Raw genomic sequence first — 23,154 nt, 5'->3', positions numbered from 1 at the left:
CTCCTCAGCCAAGACAACACAGGAGTGACTTAGGGTCAAGTCGGTCAAAATCCTCGAGTGGCCCAGTCAGAGCCCAGACTTGAACCCAATCGAATATCTCTGGAGAGACCTGAAGATGGCTGTCCATTGACGGCCCCTATCCAACCTGACAGAGCATGAGAGGATCTGCGGAGAATCCTGGCAGAAAATCCCCAAATCCAGGTGAGCAAAGCCTGTCGCGTCATACCCTAAAAGGCTCAAGGCTGTATTGTTAAATTACAGAGTCAAGAGTTTGAATACTTATGTCAATGTTCAGTGTTTTTCAGTTTTGCTTCGTCATTATGGGGAAATGAGTCTGGATACTTTCTAACATGTGTAGTGTGCAAAACACCTGCGTATACAGATCCATGTTAATGACCAGATAGAAACCTACAAGCAGTTTTGCTGTGTGCATGTGACATCCGAGCCACTGCATGAAACCACTTAATATCTTATCTTCAGGATAAAACAGACGTCACGATTCTGCTAGTAGACAGGCCCCGAAACAAATAACAATGCTAATTCTGGCATACATGCCGACGCACACAATTACCTCTACAAACAACAGATGAGTCACGTTTCATTTTTAGATCAACTTATCAGTAAATACACTTTTATAAGCGTGTTTTTTGTAGACCTGTGCTTTAAACTGGAAAAATGCTTACAAAAACAGCAGCTGCTTTTGTTAAGATGTATTATTGGCAATTAAAAACTATGCCTATATCTACAGTGGTGGACTGTAACCAAGTACAGTCACTCATATACTGTACACAAATGTAAGGTTATTGCACTTGAGTATTTCCATTGTATGCTGTATTTATATAATTCTACTCCACATTTCAGAGGACAACATTTATTTGACAGCTGCAGGTACTAGTTTCTTTGCAGATTAAGAATTAATAAATGTACTTTACTTGTAATGAAGTATTTTTTCACAGTGTGGTATTACTACTGGTATTCACCTACTGCCTTTCATCACAGACTTTTGCAACAAGTCACCCACATATAGGATCTTCCGACTTGGCAAGGAGATTCAAAGCAATGACGCTTCACTTATTAAAATATAGCTTATACTGCCACTGTGTGGTTACATACGATATTACATATTTCTGCTGCCTGTTGGCATCTGCTTGAATTAATATTTAGCTTCTTTGATGTGAAACACAGTGATGACTACAGTAACTGTTGAAGTGTGCTCTTCTCCTGAAAACACCGTTCCTTTTAGCACAGAACTTTAGCAACTGCGTTGAATTCTAATTACCTTCAGCGGTGGAAAACATTTACACTTTTACACATTTAGCATGAATTTCCAGCCACTTTCGAATAATTCAATCACTGGGAGAGGCTTCTTATTATTTCATACCTGAATTCAAAGATGCCTCTTGCATATTTGAACAGGAGTCACTGAATGATTTACAACATTCAGACAAAGAGGATGCAGAAAATAGAGACGTGTGTGGCTTTTGAGAAGAACCTCGCCATTTGTGCAGTAAAACACGTTTATTGAAGAAGCAACTGCTGTCTATAATTTGATTTATTCTAAGACACTTTTAAACATATTGAAGTGATATATAAATAATATGTTAATGTTATTTCACTTCTTTATGAAAAGTATCAAAGTGATATTTGTTCTGCAACAAATATCTGAATTATTAAGTGCACTGTTTAAAATAGCACAAAATTAAAGCAACAGTGCTCTTGGTATTACATGATTAAAATTAGAATATGTTCTCAGCTAAAGAATAATATATACTGTATATATATATTCAGTACAGTGCCCGATGAGCCGATTGCTTGGCCTGTGGCCAGAACCAATTGTAGGCTACCCCAAAATTACTTGCAGAAGGACCCCAAACCACTTAATATGCAACTCCACTCGACTACTATTGACTTACAGTGTGCTTCTACCTCAGAGGAAGACATTGTAGCCATTCAGAATTTAATCACAAAATATCACAAAGAAAATGTGGAGTAATCACACAATTGTATTCATGGACTCATGGCAGTGTGTTACCCATCCGGCCACGCCAAGATCTGCCCTAATAGCAAGGCGGGTCTTGGCGTGGCCATAGTAGGGGAGAAATCACATCTGGGCCGTTATGAGAGCCAATCAGCAAAAAGCTGCGTTACATGGGTACACCTCATTTACACTGTACAACTACTTTAGCCAGCATTCTGATTTTGTGTCCTCTTCTGATATGATGACATACCTTTAATATTTATCTTTTTAAAATTATCTACTTTGTGGCACAATTAGAGCTTTTGTGATGTGCAAAGCAGTCTTATTTCGCAATTCACTTTTCAGCACTGCCAGCTTTTTCCAAAAAATTACAACCGCCCCAATAATCAAAACTGGCCAGTGCAACCCCCCCCACAGCCAAATATCGAATTATAATTTCCTTGACATAAAGAAATTTGCACCATAAATTGATGTCGAAAAGGCACAAATTGTTGCAGAAAAATTCAACAGAATGCAGGAAATGGAAAAGTGTTTGATATTTAAAAATAAAATGTATTTTCAAAAGTAGAGATCTCAAACCCCACCATATTGTACCCAAAGTTACGCCCTTGCATGAATCCTTGTCTGCTCCTACCGCTGATTTGGTTCTTGATCCAGTTTGGCCTCTTGCTGCTGCTGCCGCTGCTGGCTCGCTCTCGGGTGGGTTTACTTTGGTTGCCAGAGAAGACGAAGTGAACCGTCCTCACGTGACTCTCTGCGATGGATTGCGTCCACGGCACGAGAATCCTGGGTCTGGGTCTCAAACTGTAGTGTAAACAACCAGCTCTCATGAATATATATATATATATATATATATATATATATATATATATATATATATATATATATATATATATATATATATATATATATATATATATATATATATATATGGATATGTGGCCTTTGTATCATGATATTTAACATTTTTTAACATTGATCAAGTAAATTAGTTGTGAGATCTATAGACAGGTGTTTTATTTTGTTGATCTTTACTTCATCACATATTCCTAATATGAGGTCAATCAGAGAAAACAAAATGTTGAAGTAGTTCTATTTCTTTATTTCATACTTCATGTCAAGATATCTTTTTCATATGAAGTTATGCCTCATAACAAAAGAACGTGTTTAAAGAACAAAGAAAATCGTGGCTCACAAAATAAAGGCATTCTCTCATAATATTCTTTACAAAGTCATCTTACAACGAACGAAAAACAAAAACAATGTCTCAGTCGTAACAGCAGACTACAATAAACTTTTGACTTGAACCTAACTGCGACAAAAGAAAAACAGAATGATCTGTGCATACAAATACAGTTTTGCTCCTGAGATTCTCCGTGGGACAGAGTCGCTGCTCTAAAACTTCACCGAGGCAATGTAAGCAACCAGTGAGAATTTTCTCCCTTTAGATGATTTCAAATGAAGTAAAACAGATTTAATTGTCACCCCTTATCTCTCCTTTTGTTAAAAAACTGTACTTGAAAAGCTGTCCGATGCAAATATTGCAACGATGTAAGATTTGGAGCAACATCCGATCCCGCCATACACACAAACTGGTGACGCAAACAAGTGCCAAAATGAAACCGCAACCACAATAAAGTCTTAACTTCATCTTCTGCCTTCCTTCCTTCTTCCTGCGCTTACTTCATCCAATCACCATCACCTTTCTCTCTGTTCTTTGAAGATGACTGATGATCAGACATTTAAAATAGTGACCAGAGTCATTATAAAAGTACATATGATGTGGGGTTAGTGTATAATTATCTCTGATTCACAAGGACATTTACAGGCAAGGACGACTCTCTCTTTAGCGACTAAAAACTTTGGTGATGCAGAAACGGCTTGTGATACCTGAACACTTCACTTTAATATTGCTTTGACAAAAGTTATCATATGCTGTACAATATTCACTGACGGCACAACCGTTTGACACACGCATTCACACATGAAAAACCTGACAAGAAGTTGGCGAGCAGATATTTATGTATACAGGAGGAGGAGCTGCAGAGACGACTCTTACGGTCTACGGTCAGATTTTTCCTACAGGACGAAGACAGATGCTTTATGGCTGGTACTATTACACTGTTTACATTTTCCACCACCACCTCCCTATCTTAAATCTATAGACATCAAAGTGAGAATATTGGGGGGGGGTTTTTTTTAATCTCCTCTGTCTTTTCTCATATGTCTCCCCTTTATAACTTCCTCCCCGCGGCCGGAGATACACTCAGATCAATCGTCAGTTTTTTTCAGCCCCTCGCAGATCCAAGATTTGGGGTTTTTGGACGACGACAGACACGTTTCCATCTGTTCGGGGAGATCTGTTCATCCAATAGATGCATTCGAGACGAGTCCTTCTGTTCTTTGCCAAAGCCAAAGTCCCAGTTGACATATCACTCAAACAGTCATCCATAATCTGTCCTTTTCTTTCTGCCAAAGAGTATGATGAAAAATCTGGTATCCTAACTTAACCCACAAATAGTTTCCTCTTGCTGCGGATTCAATTCTTCCCCGGTAAGAAAGAGGATAGGTGACACGTTCACCACTGATGTCCTTCACCTCCTAGTGTCCGTTGGTCTCAGGGGCCGAGGCGGGGGTGGAAGGGGTGGAGGAGCGAGAAGCGACCAAAGCCTTCTCTCCCCCAGGACTGGAGACTGAAGAAACGCTGTCGGGGGCCTTGACCCCGACCAGACTGACAGGAGACACCCCGGCTGCTGCTGCTGCTGCTGCCCTGCTTGCGGTGATGGCGGAAACTGGTTTGGGTTGAGCCTGAAGTCCTGGGCTGCAGATGAGGTGATGCCTCTCCCAGTCTTTGTGCTGGCAGAAGGAGCCGCAGTAGCGAGCGGCATTGCAGCCGCTGCACGTCTCGCTGGCTTTGCGGCCACAATTCCAGCAACACTGAGGAAGAAAGGAGAGACGACTAAGTTTTACAGGAATGTAAAGAGAGTAAAGAAGTGTCTCACATGCAGATTTGTGTTCTCACATAGGTAAGCCTCTTCCAGAGTAAGAGTGGAAACCGAACATTTGCCAATTTACAAATCAGACAGATATGGAGCAACGCTGCTGTTATAAAGTTGTGTTCCTTGCCACCTGATGTATTTAAGTCTGACATTAACTCTCATTTGTGCGCTGTCTTGCTCTCCACCAGCCCTGAGGGAAATAGCCAACCTTTTAGCTGCTAAATGCTCCACTATGTCTTTGTCTGTCTGCTGTTGGGCGAATGGCGAACAGTGGAGTTTTAGAGCTTTTTAACACACAACACTGATAAGAGCAATGGGAGTGAACCAAAACAGTGAACTGCAAGATGCTGTATAGTTCCATAAAGCTGAGTCAGACAGCAGGTGATAATTAGGTGTGGATTAGACTGTCACTTGGATGTAGTCATCTGTATGTATGATTGTGTACATCTAGGCTAATTGTAAGATAAATGTAAAAACAAATAATCATGTATGCAGAGTCACTCTTTTTAATGCAGCACTATGACTGCAGGATACTGTAGAATCTCCACAATCTATAGCTCTGCTCACCTCACTGGAATCCTCCTGCTCATTGATGACCATGATGGCATCCTCTTGAGCCTTCTTCTTCGCGTCAGCCAGAGTCTTTTCCATTTTAGCCCTCTCAGAAGCAATCATTTCAAAAGCCTTCTGCTCAGCCTCTGCTACTGCCTTCTGAACCTCATCCATGGCCTGGCGCTTCACCTCATTCACCGCTTCTTCTATATATCAGGGGAGACAAGTGTTCTAAGTTTAAACTCTGCACAATCGCATCAGTCAAAAACAGACCATGGATCAGTAGTTTCATGTTATGTGTGTTCCAAACATTTACGTCATCTATTTTTCTCTGTAATCTTGATTATTGCTTGAATAAAATGCATTATGATCAACCTTTTTTATTTAGATAAATATATAAGCTTCTTTTTTTTTTGTCAATAACACATCAATGATTTCAATTTTAAAATTTGATGGTGATCTTACCAGCTTTCCTCCAGATCTCATCTGTAACGTATGCTGAGCCTGGCCGTGGAGCAAAGTCGCGCTGGGAGTCTGCGGGAAAGCAGAGACAGAAGGGATTAGCACCTGCCTCAGCTTAGAAAGATATTAAGATGATTAATTGTAAAAATAGTGGCTGACTTTGTGACTGACAGCTCAATCAAAGTAACAGGTGCTTACACAGAGGCAGACAGTGGTATTATCTTCATCATGCAGTCTTTTTTATTTTATCCTCAATGCAAACAAGTCTGCATATCTAGGCCACACGACCAATGTAATTGTTGTTTATCAGAGTCTTGGACTGATCTGAGATCTGACAGCTTTAGAAAGGAATGCGTCTGGCTTGGAGGGAATTGCGGACCAACAAGCTGTGTCAACATTCTGTCTGTCCCTCAAATTTCTCTCTCTCTTCTGCATCTCCATTCATTTCTGTGTCTCTACCGGGCTCTGCCTCTCCAACACAGCCACCTGGCTCATCGCCTCGTTCCCCATCTCTTATATCCTCCATCTCACCATTGCTTTCTCTCTTTTCCTTCATTTATATCCTCTCTCTTCAACCAGGCCTGCAGTGCATACACCCTCCCTGCTGCCATTTCCACCCCCACTACAGTTTTCCTCCACCCGAGCCCAGGCAGGCAGGCAGGCTGGCTTCCCGGCTGGGGGCCCAGATGGTGCTCAGGCGAGTCAGCCAGCTCTGGGTCTCTGAGCCTGCAGGACGGCAGGACGGCCCTTCTGTGGCCGATATGGCCGAGGCAAGTCCTGGCACCTGTCTGTGACTATGGACCAGCAGGGGGAAGGCAAGGCTGAAAGAACCGTGCCAGTACACAGCAGACCATGGAACTAACTGTGGAGGACTCACTAACACTGTGACTTGGCTGCAGTTCTTTAAATAACCACCAGATGGAGTAAATAGTATGAAATAGAAGAAAGGCTGTAATGGTTGGTGTTCAGACCTTTCAGCATCATGGTCAGTAAGTACACCTCCGAATGTTCAGATCAACATATATCATATTATAAAAATTAAAAAAAGCATTTAAGTTCAGGTTTTGCAACAAATTTAAGACTTTTAATGTCTAATCTCCGGAGTGTGAATTGCCAATATTGTTTTTTTTTTTCTGCCAAGATATGTCTGTATTTCCAGGATCTGAGACTGATGTCTATGATGTTCCTTTACAGTTACCATAAAAGGCTCAATTGCCCAAATAAGCAGTTCTCAAAACTTGGGCAAATAAAACTGCATGGTAATGAGTTTTTTTTTTATTTGGGTGGAACTGACCCCTTATGCCTAACAACTAACTGATTTCCATTGGTTTGGCTTCATCGTGGGGTTCATGAAGCAATCTTCTTTTGTGGACCACAATAGGCGCCAATCACAGACATGACAACAGAGTTACAGAGTCTATTGGTTTTCTTCTACCAACATAATTGAATTGAAAAATAGTGGCACCCACCCGACTCTGCAGAGTGGGGGCTGTGTGTCTTTGAGAAGGGAGCCGAGCCTGAGCCGCCTTTGCGAGGGTCCTCCTGCTCGTTTGAACGCCGTCTCCAGTAGTTGAGCTCTTCGCGATCTGACTCCTGGCATCGTCTGAGCACGCTCACTGACCTCCGTGTCTTTTCCACCATGTCCACAATGCAGTTCAGCACCTAGAGGATGAAGGACACACAACATGTTACTGACTTGAGTGTGCTTTAAGGCTATTTATGAAATAAGTATATCTAAATCTTATCACTACTCATTAAATGTAAAATAATTTGAGGCCAGTATGTATTATATATTAATTCCCCGCTTCAATGTATAACGTCCAGATGTGCTAGAGATGTGTCATTGCTTTCATGCTGTGAGAAGTTAAAAAATCTTTAGTGTAGGACCCCAGTAAGACAAATTACATTTTACATTCTTTCTATATCACAAGTCATTAGCAGTAGTGGTGTCTGTCTGCAAACTTACATGGTCCAGATGCCTCCATTCATCAGCCCACTCTCTGTCTGTCAGTCTGTGGTCCACTGGCTCCTCGCGGTAGCCTCCGTTAGTGCCTGATTAAAACACACAGAAGACAGACCACAGGCCAACGTGATTAACATTCTTTTTAATGTAGCGAAGCCACAAGTGACAGTAAGTGAGTGAAAGGTTTGTGTGTGTCTGATGACAAAAACTCCTTGATTTTAGATACAGCGGCTTCAGTATTTCACCACAAGATATCTTGTGATGGTCATACATTGGAATTTATTTTTAATTTTTTCACATAGCATAAGAGATGTGACTCTTACATCCAGAATTAAGAGTGGCAGCGATGAGGTAAAGTAAATTGGGAGCGAAAAATAAGAAACAAAAGATGCAGAGATTGACTGGTCGGATTGTGAGCGAGAAAGGTGGGGTGAACAAGAAAAGGAGAAGCCTGTGATACAAAACAGACTTCCAGCACCCAGAGCCTGCACACATCTGGAAGTCAGCTGTCAACCACACACAAAAAAAACGTCTCCCTTAGCACCTCCCCTCCTGGAGCTCACAGCATTCCAGTAGGGAGACACTCAGGCTGAGTGGAGTGGCTCCACTTCTAAACACAACCAGCCGGTCTGACACTCACTGTGGACCATTACACACACACACACACACACACACACACACACACACACACACACACACACACACACACACACACACACACACACACACACACACACACACACACACACACACACACACACACACACACACTGACTTAAGCAATATCTAATTGTACATTTAACAGCAATAATACTTTGCACACACAAGCTTGTGCTCAAGCAGAGCCCCAAAATGTCCTGATACATGTCCATACACAGACACACACTGACTACAAAGACATAGCAAACCACAATCTTTTAAAACTGAGTAACGAACAGCCAACAAGAGGCCACATGCACACTAGGCCTGCTGAAAAGAATGACACACACACACACACACACACGCACACACACGCGCGCTTTCCCCTCAACCTCTTCTCCACTCCTGGTTCTCATCAGTGTTCATCAGTTCAAAGCCACAAGTGTGTGACTGATGTGTTTATGTGTGTGTGTGTGTGTGATGGTTGTATGTGTGTGTGTGTGTGTGTGTGTTTTTTGTGGCGGCAGGCGGGCGGGAGGCTGTCAGACAAGGGACTAAGGCCTCGTAAACACAGCACCTCTCCCATGAACATATCAAGGTGTGTTTCTGTACGTGTGTGTGTGTGTGTGTGTGTGTGTGTCTGTGTGTGTGTGTGAGCTACTGCTGTTTCCACTGCTTGCTGACAAGCCCCAAATGGAGGTTAGATATACACCAGAGTAGATCTAACCCTCCCTGCCTGGACAGTATGGCTCTGTTTATACACACATGTGGACTCCAGCGATATATACGGGGACGGCTACACAAACACACAGACCACCCGTTATCGCTGTGTGTCTGTTTTCATGCAAGCAAGTTAAAATCTTAGTTAATCAGCCACTTGCATTCACAATGCTGCAAAAAAACAGATTAAAATAAATAAATAATGGTATTTAAGTAATTTACAGGAATGTTATTTCTTGAATAATCAAAGTTTACGTTATTAAATAACTGGTTAAATGTCCACAAGGATGTATGGTAGCCTATAACTATCATTTATTACTGCCACAAAATGAGGAGAAAAAATAGTTCTAAACTGAACTTTTTTCACTACCAGCAGCCATGACAGATTGAGACTTAACTTCTCTTCAGGAATAAATAAAATGTCAGTAGTCATTAACTCTAAATGCTAAGAAAAAAAATGAAAAAAAAAAAAACTTAATAAGCATCACATACCAGGGAGTCTGGGCCTGTCTTTGAGCTCGCGGATCTCCAACATGCGTTGGCTGTGCTCGCGGTGTAGGATGTGTGGCGTTGCGATGTCATCTAGGGCATAGTGCTGCAAGGGTGGAGGGGTCGGGTGAAGCTGGGCGCTGAGGGGCAGCGGGTGGGCGGGGCTGTGTCGGGGAGCAGGGCTAATGGTGCAAATTCGTTTTGCGGCGGGCTCCATGGCTGCGGGTGGACGTTCGTGGAAACCATTCTCTTTAGCTCTGAAGGAGAGACAGCGGTGGGGGTGGGGTTAAAAACTGTACAGAAAGATGAAGGCTGTATGTGTATCATCCACCATGGTATACTTTAATCTAACCTGTTGGGGCTGTGTCTCTTGGTAACAGCCTCCGGAGGCTCCATCAGCAGCTCAGAGGAGTCTGGCGAGGAGGCCATGGTAGTGCTCAGCAGGAGATGCTCATGCTGGGACAGGTACTGGGCCGGGGTCTGCTTGGCTGCCCGTGCACAGTGGAGTAGCTCCCTCTGCAGAAGTGGAAGGTTTGCCTGGCAAGAAGTAAATCAACTGGTGAGGTTTCATTCTAATTTACTTTAGACTTTAGACTGGGAAGAGGATCATTTTGAAATCGGCCTATTTTTCATATGACAGAGCATTCCTGTTGAAATGTCTGTTCAGTCACATATCAGTCTACATGCTCCACGCTGAAAATGGCAAGACCTGCTGGGTTGTTTTGGGGAATGATTCTAAATATTTATAAAGAATACATTTAGGGCATTTACTATCTAACTGGGACGTTGGTACGAGCAAATTTGGTTTAACCATCTACTAGCTAATTTAAATAGCTCACTTTACTGTATTGTGTGAACAGTTAAAGTGATGGTTCGGAGTAATTTCACCCTAGGGTCCTTTGCACCATGACCTCGAGCCAAACACCCCCCCAGAAGCTTTTTTCACCTGGGTCTAACATTGGGAGAGTTAGCGTAGAGTAGCGTTATCAGCTGAATAGCTTAGCGCAGAGGCTAATGGACCCACGTTTGTATCTCGTAAATGACCCCACTAATAATGCCCGAAATGATACCAAACGTCTACACTAGTACAAATAGGTTATGTACTCATAAAACGATGGATTGGAAAGTTTGTAAGTACACCAGAAGTTTATGAACACTTGCCTGCTCTCTTCTGCTCTCTGTTGCTGCTGCTGCTACCTGCAGTTAGACGAGTGCTTAGGGTCGTCTACAAATTACTACACCGAAAAGAGATACAACAAAAATATTTATTAATTTATTGATTAAATAAGGTAATGTCTCCAAACTTACCTCAATTATTACTTGTCTCCTGCTAGTTATACTACAGAACTTACTTAAAAAAAAAGTGAAATTAAAAAATATTTTTGTTGCATCTCTTTTCGGTGTTGTAATTTGTAGATGTCCCTAAGCACTCGTCTTACAGCAGCAACAACAACAGCAGAGAGCAGAAGCCAGCAGGCAAGTGTTATTTACATAAACTTCTGGTGTACTTACAAACTTTCCAATCCATCGTTTTATGAGTACATAACCTATTTGTACTAGTGTAGACGTTTGGTATCATTTTGGGCATTATTAGTGGGGTCATTTACGAGATACAAACATGGGTCCATTAGACCCTGCGCTAAGCTATTCAGCTGATAACGCTACTCTATAATAACGCTCCCAATGTTAGACCCAGGTGAAAAAAGCTTATGGGGGGGTGTATGGCTCGAGGTCATGGTGCAAAGGACCCTAGGGTGAAATTACTCCGAACCATCACTTTAACTTCATCTAATATTGTATGTGGCGCTCTCTTTTGCGGGGTGCAAATGTTCCACCAAAAGAAGTTCCTTCCCAAGACTATTTTGCCGAGCGTTTTTTTCCTCCTATCCTAGAATGTATGCATGGTGTTGCCAGACATTACTTCACAGCGCTGTGGAGATAGGTCTGGCAATGCGAGACTAGCCATACCTCACATACTTATTTAGAGGCAGATAGAGACATAAAATAGAGAAGCACCGGTCAGCAGGTTTTTAAAGTAGTGGAGGGGAGTTCTGAACCAAGCAGACCAGAACTGTCCTAGACAGACCACCTGCACACAGTAACAGAGCTAAAAGACATAGTGTACGTACATATGCCTCCTGGGGACGATGCCTTAGTGGGAGTAAGGGGGTTTTAAGAAGGGGGGGGGGGAGGGGGAGCATTGACTCCTTGAGGTCTGGCTGTAAGGCTCAATTTGGGTCTGGGTGTTGTTCTGTGGCTGCCTCCATGGTGGCTGTGGCTTCCCTTGCTAAGCTGCTGCTGAAGTTGGTTACTAAGCGCAATACTTTGGTCACACATATATTATACTGATGATACAGAGGCTTAAGAACTTAGAAACATTTCATAACAAATGATACAGACTCCACTTCTCCCTCATTCCTTACCTTCTCTCTCTTTTTTATTTATTTATCTATCTATCTATGACTGTGTCCGTCCTATCTTTCCATCTCGCTTTTGTTCCATTCATTTCCCTAATTAGGAACAGACTCTGGTGTGTTTGCAATTACGCCGCTTCCTCACTCCCTCATTCTCCGTCTTCTTGAGCAACCAACTAAATAACCATATCGTTCTCATTTTGTGAGTCTGCCCTCCTCCTATAATGTAGCGCTGTCAGCCATTATCTTTCTGTAAACCTAGTGCCCCTTTCTCCTCTAATCTGACCCGGCCTGCTCTGTCTTCACCAGCTCCAGCATTTCTCCCTATAGGAGTACGTTCTTCACAACGATGCTGATACCTCTGCTTTATGGTCTACTCTGTGTAACACCCCTGCCATCTCTTTAGCCCGTCTCCCATGCTCCTTTGCCTCCCTTCTTTCCCTGGGGCCCTGGCTAGTGGACACATGTGCTGTGTGTCAGTTGAGCAGAGGGCTCTCTGAGGTTCAGCGGGGCGGATGCTAGATTGGCGGCGCCATGGCAGCTGAATGCTCTTTTAACGGGACAGCGGCTCCATATGGCACACTGAAACCCATAAAAAGGGAAGGGAACACTTTATAGGCATGTTTCACACTTCCGATTTCCCACTTTTCCCTCTCTCCTCCTCACCCACCTCTCTCTTTTCCACTTCCTCACCCGCTGACTTTGTCCCATCTGTCTATTTCTCCCCCACTCGTTCTTTTCTATTTAAGACAGACTACTCTCAAGGAGTTGGAATTAAGTTGTGGGGACCCCACCCCCTCGTAATAAATTAGTAGAAGGAGGGGAACAGAGGTTTCTTGTCTCAACGCTCTCAGGCAGACAGATGGAGCGGCTCCAAAAGGTGAGTAAGAGGTAAGTGTGGAAAAGGAGCAGATTTTGACTGCTTGAAGTTACAGCGGTACAACTGACTTGAAGATTTATGGGCTGCTTTACCGAGGGGAGCTCCTAAAATGTATACTCTTGCCGACTCCCCTGGTTACAAAGGGGCTCGAGAGGCTGTTTAACACACACATTCATCTGTTGCTTGTCAAGTCAACACGCAAATCTTGATAGTTACTTTGAACTGCAGAGAAGCCGTTTATTCAATTAGAAAACCTACAGACGCCTATTTATAGACTACTGCTTTGTGTCCTGGAAACACAGTAATAAAGTGTAATTAATTAATGAATTACTTTTCCATCATGACTCACAAGCTCTGATGCGATTGCCCATAGATTATTCAGATCATACTGAAAGAGGGTTATGTTGGTGTCAAGGACCTTCTCTTTATCTCTTTTGTTATTCTGCGATTAATAATGCGGCATTAGTTGACAACCTCAGCCGAGAGAAGTGAGGGTGTTTTTCTCAGAAGGGCTACAGGCTAACCATAGGGTGAAAGGTTTAAAACTTAAACTGAGAGGGGGGAGGAAGAAAAATACTGCTGCAAAGAAAAAAGGAAGTAGCCCAACGGAATAATGCAAAGCAAATATGGGAAGATGGAGGGGAGGTTGGAGATGTGTTTACCTTGAGAAAAGGAATAACAAAGGGCCGTAAAGGGAAGTTGGTGGCCTCCTGAAGCCGTGAATGGAACTCCTCAATGGTAACTGTCGAATTCTAGGAGACAGAGATGGTGAAGTTTTAAAAAAAAAAGTCCTGAAGAAAATACAAAATGCCAGATACATTTTCTACAAAAATTATCTTTTACACAAGAACTTACCACGAGGGCCAGAACCAGGCTTCGGACGCTGTTTTGCAATCGGGGGGAGGGGGGGGGGGGGAAACGGGGGGGGGGGGGGGGGAAAGTGCTGCTCAGCTGGCGAGCCCCACAGGTGGCTGGCAGCTGCTGGTTGGCCAGCGATGAGGAAGAGGAAGAGGACGGTCCGTTGCTGTAACGCTGCGGAGGAGATGGCACTGCATTCAGGGTTGGTGGGGAATGATGATTCCCATTGGTCACTGGGGAGGAAAGGTGAGATCAAGAGGGGGAGAAATTAAAATAATAAAGTGGACGAATGCTTTCAACCCACTTATGAGATGAAGGATGCCATTTGCAAAAAACACAAGCTACAAATTTACCTTAAGAGAATTCAAACTTTCGGGTGGAAATGACAAGAGAAGTAATGCCAAAGGCTTGCTGGAGATAGAATCAAAGAAACTCTGCACAACAAAGAATTCAAGAATGACCCTTACATGCTGTGGTGGAAAAGGAGGCCGGGCGAGGGCCGCTGGGGTTGACAGAAGGCAGGGGTGGCATAGTGGAGCTGGCGCTGCTGCTGGGGGCTGATCTGGAATGAGTCTTAGCATCCACAGGAGAACCGGGCATGGCAGGGGTCTTCTTCTCTCTACTGTCTGCAAAGAGAGAGAGAGAGAGAGAGAAAGAGAGAAAGAGAGAGAGAGAGAGATCAGCTGTGGATCAAAAACCAGAACCCTTTTAATAATGTTGTCACATTGTACCGTTTTCTCTACAATAAATGAACAGCGCACACACAAATGTACAAAACAAGTTTAAAAAGATAACCATTTTCTTTAAAACTGAAGGAATTTAACTCACTAAAGTGCCCACGTGAGAAATAAACAAGCAAATAAAAAGACCACTTTTGCTTTTCCTATCAGCTCTATAGTTTGAGTCAATGCGAAAGCTTCTGGTCTACAGCCACAAAAGAAAACAAAAATGCACCCCCCCCACGCCCCAGCCCATTTCGCTTCATACAACGCATACTGCCAGGGCATCAACCACCCTGCCTCCTCCCATCAAAGAGCCAGATGTCTAAAGTTTAGCCCCTCACTCCCAACTATTCAGATCAACAACAGGAGAAATGCTGAAGAAGCCTATTGTGTGGGAGAAGAATGCCCCCTCAGTGAGCTCCCCAGCAAATGGGGGGATGAGAAAAAAAGAGACCGAGAGAGAAAGGGATGGGGTTATTTCACGCTTTACTAACACGATCGGCAAAGCTTTTGAATGTTAAACGCAACTTCTCAATATGCTATTGCCGCTGAATGAGACCACCAGATAAGTGGTATGGAGAAAGTGAAATGAGGGTGTGGCGGTGGGGAGATGTGGGATCAGAAGCCGTCTTTGTCTCCTGGAGATCCATGAAGGCCGGGTCCCATCTCCATTTAGAGTGGATCAGACTTTTCTAACTGCTTCAAGAATAGACGATTAATAGACAAGCACGGTCTCATAGGTCATGGGTCAGCAGAGAGCAGCTTTTTAAATGTGGTTTCATGGTTTTAGGGCTTTGGCTTCAATGGCATCCTTTATATCTTTTTCACAGCTATGAACTCTGCATGGCCATGAGCCACAGGGTCCCAGTTTATAAAGGCTTACGTTGGAAGGTTTAAGCTGTCAGTAGGTAACTCATGAGAACTCAAAAGGAGAAATTACACCCACTGAATGAATAAAAAAGGATTTTAAATTTTGTGAGTGCAAAAAAAAAAAGTAAAAACATACAAAAAGCAATGCATTAAGAATTCTGAAAAAAAATAAAATTACAAAAGCATGATATATATATATATATATATATATATATATAAATACATAAAAGCATGCACACATAAAAATAGCCTTAGCCTTGCTTCCCTTTAAAAGAGTCAATCTATCTGCAAACTTTCTCAATCTGCCCTATGCAACTTATCTGTCATGTCTGCAACTCATTATACAGTGTTGAATGTTCCTCCTTTTGCAGTCCTCTCTTCCTCTGTCTCTTTCCCTCTTATTCTTTCTCAGCCCTGTGGCCTGCCTGCCATCGCTCCACCTGTTCACCAACATAGGGGGCAGGAAGGAGGGATCTATGCAGACATTTGGACTGTCGTACCCACCACATGCACGGCCTGCCAGTGCACCGCAGGAGGCAGCCTGCAGCACGCACACACACACACACCGTTTCCAAAGCTCCGCACACTCCATCCGTATGGCCAGGAAATTAGACTGACATCTCAATAACAGAATCAACGGGGCATATGTCAAGATTGCTACCATGTAAACAACTTCATATGTACATATGGGTAGAATTTGGTTAGCTTGTGCTATACAGCATGCAGCATTCACAAGTTGACATGTTAACACATCAACAGTTCTCCAGTGGTAGTGAACAGTAGTTTTTCATCCAAATTGATCATCCTTGTATAAGCTTCTTGTCGGCCAATTGTGTTTGACAGGCCCACGTGATGCCATAGAACATAAACATGCACAACAAATACAAATTTATCGTACATATGTCTTATTGTGCATCCCATGTCAGTATAGACTAAGAAATTAGGTTACAGCTGCGTCGTGCATCTTAAGACATGGCAGGCTCTGCTGTGCCAGAGGTAATCACCGAAACAGGAGACATCAGGTGTGTGTGCATGTAGTGCTGACAGCCCATAGAGAATTGCCTCTGCTTGTCAGTTAGACAGTGTGCATTGCTGGATGACTTCATCTGGCTTGCAAGCACCTGAGCTCATCGTATATAGTCACAGGACTGTCAGAGGAGGCAGCTGTTAAACAGCAGACGCAGACACACACACACACACACACACACACACACACACACACTGTACAAAGTGGTCTAATGTTAACTCAGGTGAATGTTGGCTTAGAGGAGGATGTGGGGCATTTGTCTGGCCTAAATGTCACCTGCCATCTTTGCTCTAATGGAACAAAGGCTAGGTACACAAAGCTCCTCATTACACAAAAAGGATTACATGGAAGTGCCACGATGCATAGAGACAACCTTTGAAGCAAAGGGGATAACACTGTGAGCAGACCAATGCATTCTGAATATAAAGCTGGGAACCAGAAGGCTTCATGTACTCACTGTAATATTTTTTATAAATTCTTCTCATCGTTCCGTGCTGCTGTTCTTCCTATTGCGTTTTCTCATCTCTTCTCAAACAGATGATATACAGGTCTACATATAAAATTGTATAATCTTGTAAATTACTTGAGCTTACTTATTTGCTTTCTACAACAGATGGAAAACTATAGTGTGCATCTGTGGCGATGGCTGTCGCTAGCCAGGTGTTCCTTGTTTGTTCAGCTTCAGGTGACGCTCATCTGCATTAAAACATTCAATCGGCTTTAATTGCCTCTACAGGTGATGATTTAGAATGAGGCTCAGGAAGAGACCGAGAGAGAGAGAGAGAGAGAGAGAGAGACAGAAGAGGGATATTCCCACTGAGCTACTGCTGTGACTGAAGGCAATCCATTAAATAATGAAATTGGAAACGACGAGACAAATAAATTGCAGAGAACATTCATTAACCACCTTACGTGAAGTGAGGATGGATAACCTACTCTGAGTCAGTAAAAATAAATTACACTTAATGTGATGTATACATGAATGTGTTCGGTGTTAGGGTTTATTAAGCTCATGGTTTAACTCTGAAGTTTCAACTCTGTGGCAGCTGTGAGTCACAATGTATGTGTATGCGTGTGTGTGTGTGTGTGTGTGTGGTGATGTAGGATTGTGTGTGTGTTTATCGTGCCATACTGCTATCTCTGTCCTGTCATTGTAGATGAGGTGAGAGAAGATGTAACACAGGCCTGACTAATTTATCATGCAGCAAAAAGACAATTCAGAGCATGTGCAATGCTACAACTATGCGGGCCCAGAAATAAAATTAAAAAAAAACACCCACAGACACACACATTCTACTCTTTGTGTCAAGAAATTAAATTTAATAAACTTTCTAACTTTCTATTCAAATGTTTAATAAAATGTTGGTGTAGCATTTTCCTGTCCACCATCACCCCCACACTCACACCATTTGAAAAAAAAAAACAATCCCTAATTTTAAACATCAGCAATGACAACAACTAAAACAGCAGAGAGGAGACCAACATTAGATTTGAAAATGAACTAGGGGGAATAATAACAATAGAACAAACCCCAGAGTAAACAGAAAGAATAGTGAGACATATAAGGAGTGGAAAAAAAGTGATAAAGTGAAATAGATAAAGAAAAAATGAGGAATTGTCTTGAAGCTCAGGGCAAAACAAGGACAAGCTAACAGCTCCCTTAGCACCCATGCAACTGATGGGCATTTCTCTCTCCTCCTCCCTCCTCCTCCTGTACCATATGGATCTAATCGGCCAAAAGCTGGCCAGCTGGGACCTACAACAGTCACCTGTGAGGGAGGGGGAGGGGGGTGCAGAAGGGACTGCTGGAGCCTTCTCCGCTAAGCCAAGGCAGCCCCTCCTCCACACACACACACACACACACACACACACACACACACACACACACACACACACACACACACACACACACACACACACACACACACACACACAAACATTTCTGCCTTCCCTCCAAGGAGTGGAGGAGGACATGGAGGGGAGGGGGGAGGCACGAGGCGGCTGAATGCAGCGAGTGGACTTAAATGCCGGGGAGACAAAGGCTGCACCTGGTCCCCGTCCGTCCACGCACACCACCACAATACAGCACACATCTGTTCCTCTATCCTGCGCTCCCTCCTGACCTCCACCCACACACAAACACACACACACACACACACACACACAGCAAAGACAAGGGCGCATGCACCTAACCCTTACACAACCACATCCACTTATAAAACAGATAATTTGACAGTGCATGGTATCTCTCAGTGTCAGGTTGTTGTTATAGCATCATATCGAAACAACATGTTCAAGGACTATACAAGTATTTTAGAGGCTTTCGGTTTGTGCATGGTGTCTGAAAATCACTAGACACGTGTCCCCTCTGTTTATTTCAATCGACTTAATTTATACTATTGCTCTCTTGGGACTGACACCTCCTCAACAGTTGCCGTGATACAGTGCTTCACGTCTGTCTAAATGGTCATCTGATACCATATACAAAATATTGGTTTACAATATAATGACACGCTACATGTCACAAATCTATGTTTATGCGGTCATTTAAAAAATACATCCATTGTTGCATTATTTTTTAAATTAGGTTCTGTATTAAAGCCCTACTGAAGTTGCCTATGTATTATCACTGCAATACTTTTACTGACCATGCAGAATTGTTAAACAAGCAACGACTTTAATAAGAAATTACTCTGCAAATTAGAGGCGCCACAGGTGGAGATGGAGGGATGCATGTAGGGAAAGGATGGGAGGGAGGGAATAACAAGGATAAAAAATACTGGTTTCATTTGGTTTCATCAGAAAGACAAGCCTGGTTGTCAGACTCAGAGCCAGGCTGTTTTTCTTGGCTCTCATTACCACCTCCCAGCCCCATAGACTACATATTTGGACAAAACCCAATGTCAACACTCCACTCCTCACTCTGCTAGGGAGGGGAGAGATGGGGAAGTTGACAGTAAGGAGGGTAAGCGAGAGAAAGATGTATACAGGGAGAGAAAGGAGTGACATTTGGAGGAAGAAAAATAGGGGGAAATAGAAATGTAAAATAGACATGTAGGTGAAGGAAGGGACATTGTGACTTTCATGCACACACGTGAAGAGGCAGAAAAGTGTTTCTGAAGTGAACTCATCACATTTCCCTGTGACGGTGAGAGAAGCCCTCACATGACTTTGTCACTCAGTGAGAAACTACAATAAGCTGCAATCCAGCATGCCACATGGTGAAAAAAGGGAACCAGGGATGGAAATGTACTTAGTGGCAGAGCGAGAGAGAAAACTAAAGAGGGGACGGCAAAGCAGACAGACGTCTTCCATAAAAAAAAACTAAGAATCAGCCGTAAAAGAGGCACAGTGATGTGATGCTGGAAGCGGAGGCGGGCTAGGAGGTTTGGCAGCGGCTGCATAGCGAGAACGGACAGTGTCCACGTGTACATGAGGTCAGACCGCAGGGAGAATATACTGGATGGGATTTTAAGTTAGTGACTTTACACTCCAAAACACTACAGCCAAAGATAATGCGTCTTAAGTGTGTCATTGCTGGAGTTGGGAACTTTTTCAAACCCTGTCACCATATCATCAGGAGCAACAGCACATAAGAATATCTGATTCTTTCATGAAGAACTGCAACTATAACATAAACCTGTGGTGTTGATAAATGATTAAATAGACTCCAATGTCCCTATGTTGAAATTAAAGGATAAAAGGAAGAAAAGTAATAGCATAGTCTATGTCCCAGAAATAAAACAAATAATAAGCAGTGTAAGTTTTATGTATTTGACATAGACCCACACACTCATGTGTAGCTGCATTCGTCCTCTGTCACAGGCTCCACTGTCACTGGGTCAAAGGGATGTGTGTTATCCAGTGGCACAAACTTTAAACACAGACGCACGCCTGCGTCACACACAGCTGAGCCACAAGGGATAGAGCTGGAAGCGGATGTGTGTCGTGTGTGTGTCGTGTGTGTGTGTGCGTGTGTGTGTGTGTGTGTGTGTGTGTGTGTTGGCCCCATTTACCAGGTGTTGGGTCTGTCATCGGCTTAGTGGAGAGGGGACAGTTATCCCTAAGTAACACACACACACACACACACACACCTGTGAAATGGCCAGCCTGAGGCACGTGTACACACACCCACACAAATAACAACTGTGACAAAACAGAGACAATTCAAATCTGTCAATCATGACATAGTACCACAAAAGCTGTGACTCTCTCACACCAGCTCCCCTTCTCAGAGGGCAAGTAGATTATCTGCCTATCTGGTTACAAGCCTTCTCACCTCTCCGTAACTAATTGGTTAGCCTGCCCATCAATCACCATGAGCCTGGTGTGAGTCTTTAAACCCAAGACTGCGAAGTGAAAAACAATCAGCTATATGGAAGCATGACTTTAAAGTATTAAAATGAAGTTGCATTGTCCGTATTTTCTCCCCCCCCCCCCTTTAATTCTCAGGGTGAAACCAAATCATATGATGTCAGGACAGACTTATAAAGCCCCCCTGACACAGGGTAAATGTATATCATCATGTGTGTCTAGAGGATTAAGACTGGGTTAAAACCCAGACAATCAACTTATCATGCAGCAAGGCAAAATACTGTTTTTCCTCAGCTCCGTACTTCGGCAGACATAGCATACGCAGACACACGCTCTGAACTAGTAAGTTACGGTAGTCCATAAAACAAATACGAGCTCTAGACATGAGAAAACAAAGCAACCATTAAGACTGGCCTGTTTCAGACCAGGTGTCAGAGGCCTCAACAGCCAAATGGCCTGGGCTCAGATCCAACCAGATGTTGCTATCACCATGCTGAAGACATTTACACGTTTTTTTATGGTCTTCTTGACCCAGACAGAGAGCATTGGTGCAATGACTTCGAGTTTAGTTTAATTTCAACATTTTAGGCATTTCACTTTCATTTATCCAGAGATACTTACAATGAACATGTAGGTAGAAGTTTCTTCCCATTAAGTTTTGAGACTTCAAAAATAGTATTTTGCCACACACTACTTGATGTTTTCTGTCATGTCACAAGGTATATCAGGGTGTGCAATGCTGTTGCATTTCTCCGATCGGGCTTTCAGAAAAATGAATTGTGAGTCAATGTGAAACACACTGAAAGGGAGTCATCGTCACTGAGCACATAAGGAAAGCTCAGGAAAAACCACAAAAATTCTACTTACTTGTATTGTAGTAAAACAAATACATTACCATTGTCTCCAAGCATTGGCTATACAGCTGATCTGTCACTTTCAGGTTTTTGGGTATGCAGTGAATCAAAGTTGAGCAGTAGGTAACGGCCCATAGAGTCCATAAACAGAGCTCTGTGTGTAAGCTTAGCCCAGCTGTATAAAAGACCAGAGCTCAACAACCGCTGAGAGAGACAGATAAGTAAAACAAAGAGGCCAGCTGTGCTCAAAACAATGACAATGAGACGGAGAGATAGCTGGGGAGGATGAGTGTATGTTTGTGAACGTGTGGGCAGAGACGTGTTTTAATTAGTGGTATTGTTTTGTGTGTGTATGGGTTTGAGCGCACACATGTTAAAGAACACTGTATTTGTGGTGTATGTTTTGATAACGTACACACTTCTTCTCGATCATGCGGCTGTTCCAACATAAAATGGTCTACTACAAAGTTTTTAGTCTCAGCCAACCAAATGAAAAGAGTTGTCTTTCTTTAGTTTGTCATAATGCACCCATTTTCTTTCCACTTTCTCACAAGGAGAAAGAGGGAAAGGAATATGGAGAAAGAGAGAAAATAATGACTATGACAGACAATTCATGGAGAGACTGCACCACCCATTTCTTGTCCACCCACACACCTAACAACACAAGCACATTCATTTTTTTGTTGCTCTTGCACGTCCTCTTGAGTATCAACTCTTGCCTTTCGGGTTTTACTTTGTAAAAATGATACTGTCTTTTCAGAGTTTAAATGCATCCTGTTGCGGTGGTTTTTTCACAGAGGCTCACAAAGCGCCACTATTCCTTCTGTGTATCTGTGCCTGCTTGGTTAAACATTTTAGCTTACATGATATTTGTGATATTAACATTCAAATGGCTGAGTGTAATGTCGTAGAGTACCTAATACTGCCCAACACGCTTATAAAAAGCACAATTTGTACCTGTTGACTGCAAGTTACATCTCACCACTCTCATTAATCCCAAATATAAAAGTGAGGCAGCCAACAAGCTCTGAGAAACTGATGCTACCAATAATTAGACAAAAGTTGAACTAGCTTGCAACCTAAATACACAGATGTTTTTCTCGGGTATCGGTGGACACAGCAATAACTAGAAGGCTTCGACAGATATTGAAGTTATACGTTCGGTAGGCGGAAAAACAACACCAGTGGGATGCTCATGTTGGACTGTGTGCGCTGGATGAGTAACATGTTAGCAGCTGTATTTTTATGAGATTGTTTTGGACTTATTTTGTTTACAAAAATGTTTACAGCAGCTTTCAGAGTTGACTTTAAACTTTTTTACTGTCTGCACCTGTGAAGAGCCCCTCGGTACTAGATCGCAGATTACAATTGTTGCGTTACATTCTACTGTATGTGATGTATTATTCTTGTATT

General features: G+C 42.8%; 1 protein-coding gene across 4 annotated transcripts in view; it reads right to left on the bottom strand.

Annotated features, from left to right (window-relative positions):
• Positions 1 to 3,059: 3,059 nt before the first annotated feature.
• Positions 3,060 to 23,154, bottom strand: part of cbfa2t2 (CBFA2/RUNX1 partner transcriptional co-repressor 2) — a 36,985-nt gene continuing 16,890 nt past the window's right edge. For 2 of the 4 annotated variants that reach the window (XM_039798035.1, XM_039798039.1), the window contains exons 2-11: positions 14,422 to 14,580; positions 13,952 to 14,187; positions 13,759 to 13,848; positions 10,155 to 10,339; positions 9,806 to 10,059; positions 7,958 to 8,043; positions 7,461 to 7,653; positions 5,995 to 6,063; positions 5,545 to 5,735; positions 4,580 to 4,915 (exon numbers count right to left, since the gene is read on the bottom strand). In XM_039798035.1, the coding sequence (XP_039653969.1) occupies positions 4,580 to 4,915; positions 5,545 to 5,735; positions 5,995 to 6,063; positions 7,461 to 7,653; positions 7,958 to 8,043; positions 9,806 to 10,059; positions 10,155 to 10,339; positions 13,759 to 13,848; positions 13,952 to 14,187; positions 14,422 to 14,580 (1,799 nt within the window). Of the gene's footprint in view, positions 4,916 to 5,544; positions 5,736 to 5,994; positions 6,064 to 7,460; positions 7,654 to 7,957; positions 8,044 to 9,805; positions 10,060 to 10,154; positions 10,340 to 13,758; positions 13,849 to 13,951; positions 14,188 to 14,421; positions 14,581 to 17,030; positions 17,220 to 23,154 lie in introns of those variants that run through there. The other 2 variants (XM_039798038.1, XM_039798036.1) reach the window with 2 other exon arrangements.

The sequence above is a fragment of the Perca fluviatilis genome, chromosome 4, assembly GCF_010015445.1.
Source record: "Perca fluviatilis chromosome 4, GENO_Pfluv_1.0, whole genome shotgun sequence".
Taxonomy (NCBI): Eukaryota; Metazoa; Chordata; class Actinopteri; order Perciformes; family Percidae; genus Perca; species Perca fluviatilis.
This window is presented reverse-complemented; position numbering and strand designations above follow the sequence as displayed.